Consider the following 10,712-nt stretch of genomic DNA (forward strand, 5'->3'; position numbering starts at 1 on the left):
TCGGGAGGAAGATAGGCAGGTAGTAACTACTCGCCAGGCGGTCCACCAGGGGCCCGGGCCAAGTTACGGCACCTCCTCGTCTTTCAATGTCCTGGCGCCGTGCATCGTGGGGTGTCTGATCGAGATCTCACCAATTTCACATATCATCCGGGCAAGGTCCCATTTCGCCCCCCCAAAGGCCTTGACCATCGCAGTTCCTTCACAACGACAGCATTTGCAAACCAACTAGGCCATCACCGGCATCACGAACACCAACCGCCACCGCCACGCGCTTGCTTTGCTCTGTGTTGTGCGGGCAGCCTCCTCCCCCTTCTTACGTGTATCGTCATCCACCCCCCTGCTTGCTCGCCTGCTGCCGTCGCCCAACATCGTTTTGAGAGCACATGGCGAATCTTCCTACCGTCTCTTTGCAAACGCCACCTCTCACGATTTGACGGCTCCTCCGTCTTGTCCCTCATCCTCAGTTGTAGCTCGCACAGCCTTGCTACATGCTGTATCGAGCGTCCGCCCGCCTCCGCTGCTTCTGATATTGCACCCGTCTCGCTGGCGTTTATGGATCCCGACGACACCACGCTTCCCTACCGCCGTAACCGCTCTCAGTGAACCCTTGGAATAACTTGCCTCTTCTGCCATCACCCCGGTCATGGCATTGTCACCCGGAGGCATCGTCCCGGCTCAGTTGGGCTTCCTTGCCATCTTCAATCCATCCCTGGGCAGTACGGATGAGACGCTTGACGACCAAATTGTCTACTACGCCTCGGTGAGCACTCAGCGACAGAAGCGTCGTCACCGCTCTCGCGCCAAGCCCACAGAGAACATCTCTCAAGAGGAACGCAATGAGCGCCTGCGCCAGATTGGCCTTGCCCAGGGCATGGTTGAGTTCAGCAAGAGTTTCTCTGGCGGCCAGCCTGTTGACTCCATTGACACGGAGAAGTCGCGTGTGATTCTCCACGAACTGGAGCCAGGTTGGTGGGTTCTTGCTGTGCGTCTGACCTCATCCACGCGGTCCTGTTTACTTGCTGATTGTCCGCAGTCCATCGATCTCACCCGCATTCCCTTGCCTCCCAAGTTGCAGACTGGGAAGACCCAAGAATCTGCAGAAGAGGTTGTTGAGTTTTCATCTAAGGAGATCAAGCCCGCATCTCTTCTGTTGCAAGATATGCTTCGTGCTCATTCCACCTTCCTGCTTCACCACGGCACCTCGCTCAGTGCTTTGTTTGTCCGTTCTCGGAGGACCAATTTTCTCAGCCTTCTCGGCCGATATTGGGATCTGTTCTTATCGACATGGAACGTCATGTTGCAGGGCAATCCCGCACGCACCATCTTTGGCGGTATCAACATTGCCGCTTCCGGCGAACTGGGCATCGGCGTCGGTGAAGAAGAGCGAGGCAGCGGAGAACGAGAGGTATTAGAAGGCCTTGTTGGCAGGGTTGAGGGTCTTGTCGACCTCGTTGTTTCCAAGTTCGGATCTTTCAACGCCGACGACGAGCCCAGAAATGGCAAGGAGCGGCAGATGCCGTGGTTAGGCACAGGGCAGGATCCAGGCCCCGAGGATGGTGCGATTTTCCTAGGAACAGGAGCTTTGTCTCGGAAGTCGGTCAGAGATGTGTCGCATTGGATGGAGGACTTGTACACTTGGGGTGAAAACGCCTATGGTGTGATCGAGAGTCCGACTTCTCTGCGCGCCGCACGACGTTCGAGGAAAGCTGCACCGGCGCCGGCTTCGGCTTCGGTTCCCAAGTCATCGGAGAACCGGCATGCTCCAGTTCGGCCTCTAAATCAGTCCGATGGCAATCGCTCTGACTCCGGCTCCGGGTATGGAAGCTCGGGGTCTACGAAGACACTCGCAGAACGGCGTGGTCGGGTAATTGGCATCGTGAAGGAAGCCAAGCGGACAGAATCCACTAAGAGGGACATCGCCGCTACCGCCACTCCTTCTGCCCCTGCCGCAGCTCTTCCAGCGCATGAAGAGGGAGACGGGCACATGGATAAGCTCATGACGTACATGAAGCTTGGGTACGGCACCTACTGGTCGATTGGCAAGTCAGATGCATCGTCACCTGCAGACAAGAACCAATTGGCCGCCGCCACCGCCGCCTTGGCAAGCGGGGAGTCTTCCAAGCATGCCTCCACTGCGGCACGAAAGCCTAAGCCGATAGACGACGATACCGGTCACTACCTCATCGGGCTGATAGGTGACGTTGAGGAGGGCAGTGGCGGTGAAGGCGAAGACGGCAAGGGCTCCGATGATGCCGATAACATTGAGCCGAACTCTCGTACCATGCTTCGCACCATCCATGTCGAGCTCGAAAAGACGGGACAGAACCGTGCCGAAGCAGATATCGTGAAGGACCTCGGCAGCCTGACGAACGAAGTTACCCCTCTTGGGGCCAACGACGTGAGCTCGAACCCGCTGTTCGGAAACCAGGACTCCAACAAGGCGAGTAAGATGCGTGTCGTTGTTTATGTTAATAGACCATTCATCTTCACCTTCCTATTCGAGTTGAGGACCGATTCGCTGGCTTGGGACTCATTTTACAAATCGCTGCATTGCCAGCTTGCGTCTATCCAGAAACCGCTGCGGGCCTCCATCCATTACAGGCCAGAAAAGCCAGATGTGGGTTCCCCAGCGTCAAATATTTACGACCTCATATGGGATGCCGAGGCCATGACTGTGCTCTCCACCATACCCAATATACCCGATCACGCACAAATGCTTCAGTCAAACACGCAGCTAGCTTGGTCGCGCGTCGAGGCGATGAACACACACATGCAACTTCTCAACATTTTCAACCTCACCCGGCAGGAGATTAATCAGCTGGAGCGGACTTGCAAGACGAACCGCGGGTGGTGGGTAGTGTGGCAGCGTATCCTGGATCGACACACAAACGCGACCGCGGCAAACCGATACTCGGGGAACGAGGATGATGGCGACGCGCCAGCCTCCGAGAGCGAGGAGTCGTTGACCACGAGCGGCGATGGCTCCAGCACTCAGAGGCCATCCCCGTCCCCCTTGCTCAGCCCAATGGTTAGCAAGGAGATATTTCTGATCCGCAGGGCGAGCGACCATGCGGGCTACCGCGGCGTGAGCTCGTCATACGCCGAGGCCAGCGGAGCAGGAGCGGGAACGGGGTGGGGCGACGGCGCGGGCCGTCTGGCGTCGGGGATTGGCATTGATACGCGCAAGTATATCGAGGGACTACTGAACTTTAGCCGGTGAGGGAAGCACCCCCAGTCTTGGGTGGGAGACTGCCCAGCAGTACCGCTATGGCATCATGAAGAGGTAAACATACGCAAGGATAGTAGGGAGTGTATGCTAGTAACATGATTTGTTCCATATTACGATGAGAGGCGGCCCAACTCTGCCGTTTGTAGCCACAAGTCCGCTGTTCTCCATTCGTGACCACGATGAGTCTACTGCGCTGGTGACGCTATTGAACGACACTTGTCATGCTCGATGACGATGTGCAAACCGTATGCCGAATGAATTCCTTTTCGCCAAGATAGCGATGAGCAAGCACCGTTTCGCCGCCACAACGCTTGCTAGCGATGCTCTCTCTCTCTCTCTCTCTCTCTGGGAAATTGGTAATTCCACACGTAGCAATCGATGCCAAGATGCACCATGATGCCCCACTGTGCAGGCCGGGAAAACAGCAGAAATCATCTCACGAGTTCATTTTGGGTTTCGACTACTACCCTGGCTGGAGTTTGTATATGACTCGAAAAGAACGGCCGTGGTACAGAGGATCAGATAGGCTCCATAGGTTAGAATTAGGGTCAGGTCTCGATCGAGTGAGCCGTTCAAGATCCTCCAACGGCTGCATCAATTCATTGATAACACTCCCAAGGAACTCGTTCTCTATTTAACATCTAAGTCTGTCCCAATGGCGGTCATGGTGGCAACGAGATGTCTCGAGGCCCTTCAAAATGCTTCCGTGGCATGCTTTCGGGGCTTCAACGGTCCGTGTCTCACCATTTTATTCAATGTTCGGCAGGTTGGTTGAACACTTGACTCAAGCTTGCGACGGGGGCGTGGGGAGTACGGGAGGTCTTTCGACGTTCTGAATTTCGATACAGTCGATTGAACCACATGAACGTGGATAGTCGACTGTGAGGTGTTGCGGTTTGTGGCAGTGGCGAGAAACAAAGAAATTCGGTGATCATTGATAACCTCTTTCGGACCGGCGCCAGCTTCCGAGCAGCACAGTAAAGGAAACACCGCGGAACACTGCTAGGACAGTGACATCGAAGTATCAAGTTCCGGGTAGATGCTGCCGGTGGGCGTCTTCCAGTCTGGTGTAGGAGAAGACGATCAGAGTCTGGGGAGTAAAGTAAGCAGGACAGAGGACTACTCGAACCGTAAGACAACTACAAAGAAGCCAGGCTCATGTCCATTTTCAGGCTCGTGGCCATGGCACGAACAGGACGACCGGAGAGTCGAGTGAGGATCGCTTTTTCCGAGCGGAGAGCGCCGAGCTGCAGTTGGGCCAGGACTTAAAGAGACTATGCTTTCAAGACGGGCGTTGTCTAGAGATAAGATGATGAGTGTTCGGCGGAGTTTACCATGCGCGCCGTGAAAGGACCCGTTTCGGACAGGGTTTCCATAGGACCAAAGTCATGGAACTGGAAATTGTGAGTGTTCTAATCTTTTCAATCCTGTTGAGTATTACTCCAACTACGTCGAGGATACCCAGGCAACCCAAAATAGAAATAACGTTCCCGAATTACTGCGGTCTGTCTTGTTTGGTGTTTGTCCTCACCGAGCCTCGCGATGTCCTTCGCAATTGGAGCCCTTCCGTCACCGTCGCGCGTATGGGCTGTAGCTGACTCCTGAGACTCTCGAGGTGTGCCGGTAGAGTTCGACTTTACAGGCTCGCGCTTGCGGATGTGGTGGCTCACCTTGTTTCACGGGGTAAGTCGTTGAGGATTTGATACGACGACAGCGATCGGAGCCAGGGGATGCAGATGTTTCCTTCTGGGGGTTGCTAGGCCAGGATTGCGTTTCCTTCCGGGACAGCGAATGGCCGGGGAAGGCTGCTATCAGATCGGAATGGGTTTTGCTGCAGGGACGAGGGAGACAGCCCGGTAAAAGGGGCCAGAAAGAGGGGCTCAAGACTCAAAAAGTTGCCAAAACAAGAGGGAGGGACGCTGCGAGGCTCGTCATCCACTCGCGAAACCAGCATTCGCCCCACCGACAGGGAAAGTTAGTTGACAGGGGCCTTGGGGCGCCAAACAAAACGAAAAAGGGAGGGAGAGAGGGAAGACAAAACCTTTTTGTCTTTTGTTCCCCCTCCTGCCAGGCGCCCTGGCTCAGGCCAAGATCCTTCAAGTTTCACTTTCTCGTCCATAGAAAACGTCGAATGGGAACGGACATGACTCTAGGAACTATGCGAGATGCAGACATCAGCCACAGCCTCCTCGCCCATTGGGGGGGCAAGGGGGTTCAAGGTTGTGTCGGGCTCGGGGCCTGGAAAGCTTCGGACATGTCGGGAGAGGCACCCCTACTTTTTCCACTACGGGTTTCGTCTAGGTGGTCTGCTGGATCGCGGATGACAACTCGCTGGGCCCGGTGGGCGACGGTTGCGGATGTTAGCTGAACGCGGCCTCGTCCAAGATGTTTAGCGGCTGCTTCGGCGCCGTCTTGGACCCTTGGATGATGCCATTGAGCATCCCTGGAGACGTCAGGCGCCCGAGCACCCGAACCGAACCTGACCAAGCAAAAAGGCATAAGAACAACAGCCCACGGCACAGATGATTCGGTACGTACCTGTCTGGTGTCCGTGTCTGTGTGTTTTTGTGTGTGTGTGTGCGTGTGCGTAGGACGGAAGGCATTGGCTGGTGAGGTCATACTTCCCGCAAGTGCCGATCTTCACGGAAGTCATCGAAAGCTCTGCTCTGTGCCAGTTGACCGCTGCCGCTACCTCTGGATCATGTCTGCGTGCAGCCGCAGCAGCGCGTGTGCTGCGCCCAGAGTCCCCTTCCATCATCCATGTAGTGTCCATATTCCACGGCCTGGGAAGTCCCCTTCTCGATCGAATCCATCCCGCCCTCCCTCATGCCATTAAAGATACCCTGGCCTGCTGTTGCTTCTGCTACACGCGACCCTACTCACCCGACAACCACATCAGACACAGCTGTGTTATTTGTCCCGCGCCACCCTACCCAGACTGCTCCACGGCCGCTGTCGATTTCCGCTTCTTCGTCGCATCGTAAACACAGTCCCAGTCATCCAAGACCATTTCTCAACCGCTTTACAGAACAGACTTGCAAAGACTCATCATCACCGAAGAACTGCTTACGCTGCTACACACAGATAAGTGTGGATCCTCGGCGCATTTAAACAAATCGACGTCAACTACATTCCATTCGAACTTCGGAGAATTCCCTTACCAAAACAAAACCTACCTATCGTAATCACCAGTCCACCAGGCTGCTCGTCACAATGGAATCAATGTTGCAAGTCCTCGTCCGGGGCCTCCAGCTCCTTTGGGTCCTGCTGGTTACCGCATTGATCGGCAATGTCATTGCTCTCAACATCAACGGCGCCGGCTCCGCAATGGCTGCCATCAACTTCTCCATGTTCGTCGCGGTCGTCTGCTGGCTTGCCTCTCTGTACGGCCTGGCCGCCGTCTTTGTCTCGGCCATTTCCATCCCCATCGTGTTGCTGGCCCTTGACGGCGCTGCTGTCCTCTTCACCTTCATAGACGCCATCGTCTTATCGGCCAAGCTCCGCGTCGTCAACTGCGGGTCGCTGGACAGGGGCGACTTGCCGGGCGACTACATAGTCTGGGGCTCTGCCGACAATGAGAAGCGCTGCCGCGAGATCCAGGCCAGCACAGTCTTCATGTGGTTCCTGTTCGCCAGCTTCTGCGCAGGCGCGTTCTTCACGTTTATGAACTTCCGTCGCGGCGGCGGCTCTGTACGCAGTTCTCGACCCAGCATGGCGCAGGTCGGCGTCTAAAGCTAAAGCGCTTGACATCTCGCCCTTTGGTGGCTACGACGGACGTTGCCACGTTACAACGCAATCCGTTCGGCGTCCCTAACAGATGCCGCAACTGGGGCTTGACACGGCTTTCTTACCATTTTTTCGGATGGCTCGTTGGGTACAACGGCGTTGGCGGCAGGCTGTTTTTACCTTTCACGACATGTGGTAGTAATGAATGATAGGATATGGCATACAGAGTATGGGATACGGAATATGGGATGACATGGATAAGCTGCTATGGGTACGGCGGGGCTTACAATTACACTGCTTTGGAAGCTGCGGTAAATAGCCGTAGGGCTATGAACAACTTCATGTAGTACAACACTGCGAATTGATACTACTACGTACAAGATCTGGTTTGCACTTGGCCGGAAACCTTGAAGCATATGCCAATGGCCATTTGATGCATCATCCAAATGTGATGGGAGTGTCAATGTTGTAGGCACAGAAAACACAGCCGCACATGCTTCTCGAGGCTGAAGTAGGTAAGACAAACGTAAATATTCAAATCTATGTGGTCAGGCTAGATGCCTCACCTCTTTAAGTGCCGCCCTGTTTTCTATGACGGCTTTCCTCAACGCCAAAATTATATATACACGCCGAGCATTGTATCGATGCCTCTGGTTCAATGATGCAAAGACCACGCGTTGGTGGCCGGACCTGCAGGTCTTGATACATCTCTTATAATGTTGCCGCAGCCTCTGCCGCTCCGGCAGCCTTGAAGGCGCCCTTGTTCGTCCACCGCACCTCAACGTTGTGCATCCATTCCATGTACCGTGACCAGCCTGTTGTGAATAATCGTCAGCGACTGAACAACAACGAGAGCGGCGACGAGAGGGGCAGCCGGGCCGCAGCTTACTCCAGTATGCGAACTTTCGGCCAAAGTATTTGCCGGCGAACGGCACAATGACCATGGTCAGCAGTAATTGGATCTGCTCGAGACTGCGCTCCCATTCCTCCTGGGCGTCTGATTCATCTTCGGAGTCTAGCACACTGCTGGATATTGAGGGAAGCGAGTCGAGCTCATCGTTGTCGGAGGAAGGAGAGACGTCGTCGTGGAGGACAAAGGAGTCGGTAGACGCCATCATGTCGGAGAAAAAGGCGACGTCGACTGTTTGGCCGGCGCTCGGCTGTTGAGCTTGGGGTATGCGTTCGACGAGCCGGGGAGAGAAAAAGGGAGGGATATCGGGAACGGATTTCGGTGTCTTATTTCACGGTGGTCGACAGGCTATACAACCTGAAGGCGTGATTCGATGTTCGTAGCCGTCGGCAATGCAGGACGATCTACCGGATGGGCGTTCGCGGGGGGAGGGGTTGAATCAATGACCGCGATGCCTCCGATGATTGAAGCCATGCAGCTGCCAGCTAGAGGTGCCAGTAAGGGTCGGAGCGCCTGGCGGCCTGGAGCTCCCCCTCTCCTTCAGCCACGGACGTTGACATTGTGGATGATGATTGGGTATGGTGATCGGAAAAATGGGTCACCCTCTTGCGTACTCCGGACTGGTGAGAGCACGCTGCATGCCTATGTAGGTACCTATAAGTCACATGACTTGTTCCATCATTGAGTCACAGCCCACCGTCGCCCAGGCCTTGGGTGTGCACAGCACCACAGCGAGCGACAATACTGGCTGCTTCATTCAACCACCCTCACGTCACACTCGCATCCCTCAAGAAATCTTGCAGTGCTGCAGCCAATTCCAATCTCTCCTCTCACAAAATACGGACCAAGCTCGTTCCGTTCGACATCTACAGACCGCTCGCTTGGAACTTCTGCACTATTTGCGCCCGACGGTACACGACCTGTTCAACGGCCAACCGTCCCCTCCCGGACCACTCCAGAAATTCACCCAGGCCAGAACGCGCCCAGGACACGCACCAGGATACCTAACCGAGACTCTGGTTTAGTGAGACACAGGCCGCAATCATGGATGTCGAAGTAAGTTTCCCTACCTACTGTCAAGTAAGGTAGTTAGTTAGCCCTCCCTCATACGCACTCCTGAGCACTACCGCCCACCACGCACACACACCACCCACTCGCCCCTCCACCAATCCATCATTAATTACCCCACTGCACTTCGAACCGGAACCAGACACGATTTGAACAGAACATTTTCCGTGACTCAACTCAACCTCAAATTGCCAAAGCTGCAATACATCACCGCCTGACGTTGTTCTCCCCTCCCCCCCCTTTACTGCCCTCCACTCCCCTCCGAGCCAAAAAAATTTTTGGTACTCTATCCCTCAACGGAAAGAGAGAAAATACTATTGTCGTTTTTTTCCCTCGCCGTATTCTAACATAGGTGCCTCGTCAACAGGACACAACCCCCGTTCCCGATCGCAAACAGCGTAAATCAGTCGCCTTCACGGACGAGCAAGTAGTCGTCGACGCCGACGGATCAGTCACGATGGTCAACGCCACCGAGGAACCCAAGGAGACAGCCCAGTCGCACACGCCCCGTACGCCGCCGCTCACCGCAGCCCTTGAAGCCTTACATGCTGATGCCAATTCTCAAGCTGGAGCCGAAGATGCGACGGCCCCCGCCCCCGAAGCCGCTGTCGAGGATGGCGGTCTCGACCTGTCGATGAAGAAGAAGAAGAAGAAGAAGGTTCCCAAGGACGGTGACGACGCCGCTGAGGACGCCCCTGCCGGCGAGGACGGCGGACTGGATTTGACTATGAAGAAAAAGAAGAAGAAGAAGAAGGCTGCCGAAGATGGTGAGGAGGACGAGTTTGCTGCCAAGCTCAAGGCCCTGGACCTCGAAGGCAATCAGGAGGGCGGCGAGGCCACCGAGGCCACCGCCGACGACGGCGACATGGATGCCGGTACCGGCATCTGGCAGCACGACGAGACCAAGGCTCTGAGCTACAGCCTGCTCCTAAACCGCTTCTTCCACCAGCTCTCCCAGAAGAACCCCGACCACGCCCTTAGCGGTTCGAAGAGCTACAAGATCCCTCCCCCGCAGTGCATGCGTGAAGGCAACAAGAAGACCATCTTCGCGAACATTGCCGAGATCTGCAAGCGCATGAAGAGAACCGAGGAGCACGTCACCGCCTACCTCTTCTCCGAGTTGGGTACCAGCGGTTCCGTCGACGGTAGCAGACGCCTTGTCATCAAGGGTCGTTTCCAGCAGAAGCAGCTCGAGAACGTGCTGCGCAAGTATATCAGTAAGCTCTGGTCCCGGCGCTTGTGCCACGCTGTGACTAACAAACCCCCTTCTTTACAGTCGAGTACGTCACCTGCAAGACCTGTAAGTTATCAAAATCTCACTCTACCGTCAACACGAGCCGCAGCTTGCTGACATAATCTTCCAGGCAAATCCGCCGACACCGAGCTGTCCAAGGGAGAGAACCGTCTGTACTTCATCACCTGCAACTCTTGCGGTTCGAGACGTTCCGTCACCGCCATCAAGACCGGTTTCTCTGCCCAGATCGGCAAGAGAAGAAAGATGCAGGGTTAAAAATTTGTGACAAGAAACCACGCAGTCCTACGGACGACAAGAAAGAGAACAGTTGGAGAGGGAATTTTATTCTGCGCTATTTACGTCTTTTAGCGTACTCTTGTCTGGTAGATGTGGCCTTTGCTGGGCCAGCAGTGCGCGGTGCAGCAAATCAAGGGCTGTGACGCTCTCCGGGATGGCCGATGGATGGATGGCACAATAGAGTAACAATTGGCGTTTTCACCCTAAATGCTGTGCAGAGGCCGGGCAGTAATGTCAAATTGTCTATT

General features: G+C 55.2%; 4 protein-coding genes across 4 annotated transcripts; 3 read left to right on the forward strand and 1 right to left on the reverse strand.

Moving 5' to 3' along the window:
- The first annotated feature begins 132 nt into the window (after positions 1-132).
- Positions 133-3,375, forward strand: CDEST_13637 (Putative vacuolar fusion protein Ccz1). Its single transcript, XM_062929793.1, has 2 exons — positions 133-982; positions 1,034-3,375. Exons 1-2 carry the CDS (start codon positions 644-646, stop codon positions 3,218-3,220), a joined length of 2,526 nt encoding a protein of 841 aa, XP_062785844.1. The 5' UTR covers positions 133-643; the 3' UTR covers positions 3,221-3,375.
- A 2,430-nt stretch (positions 3,376-5,805) lies between these two features.
- Positions 5,806-7,101, forward strand: CDEST_13638 (Putative Marvel domain-containing protein). Its single transcript, XM_062929794.1, has one exon. The coding sequence runs from the start codon at positions 6,443-6,445 to the stop codon at positions 6,959-6,961; it is 519 nt and encodes a 172-aa protein (XP_062785845.1). The 5' UTR covers positions 5,806-6,442; the 3' UTR covers positions 6,962-7,101.
- Position 7,102: 1 nt separating this feature from the next.
- CDEST_13639 (uncharacterized protein) lies at positions 7,103-8,338 on the reverse strand. The gene is made up of 2 exons (XM_062929795.1): positions 7,845-8,338; positions 7,103-7,770 (listed from the first exon to the last, which is right to left on the reverse strand). The coding sequence occupies exons 1-2, from the start codon at positions 8,071-8,073 to the stop codon at positions 7,667-7,669; spliced, it is 333 nt and encodes a 110-aa protein (XP_062785846.1). The 5' UTR covers positions 8,074-8,338; the 3' UTR covers positions 7,103-7,666.
- Positions 8,339-8,909: 571 nt separating this feature from the next.
- CDEST_13640 (Putative translation initiation factor IF2/IF5 domain-containing protein) lies at positions 8,910-10,443 on the forward strand (the record flags this gene model as incomplete). Its single annotated transcript, XM_062929796.1, has 4 exons — positions 8,910-8,921; positions 9,301-10,150; positions 10,210-10,233; positions 10,298-10,443. 4 exons carry the CDS (start codon positions 8,910-8,912, stop codon positions 10,441-10,443), a joined length of 1,032 nt encoding a protein of 343 aa, XP_062785847.1.
- Positions 10,444-10,712: the final 269 nt, after the last annotated feature.

The sequence above is a fragment of the Colletotrichum destructivum genome, chromosome 9 (assembly GCF_034447905.1).
Source record: "Colletotrichum destructivum chromosome 9, complete sequence".
Classification (NCBI taxonomy): Eukaryota; Fungi; Ascomycota; class Sordariomycetes; order Glomerellales; family Glomerellaceae; genus Colletotrichum; species Colletotrichum destructivum.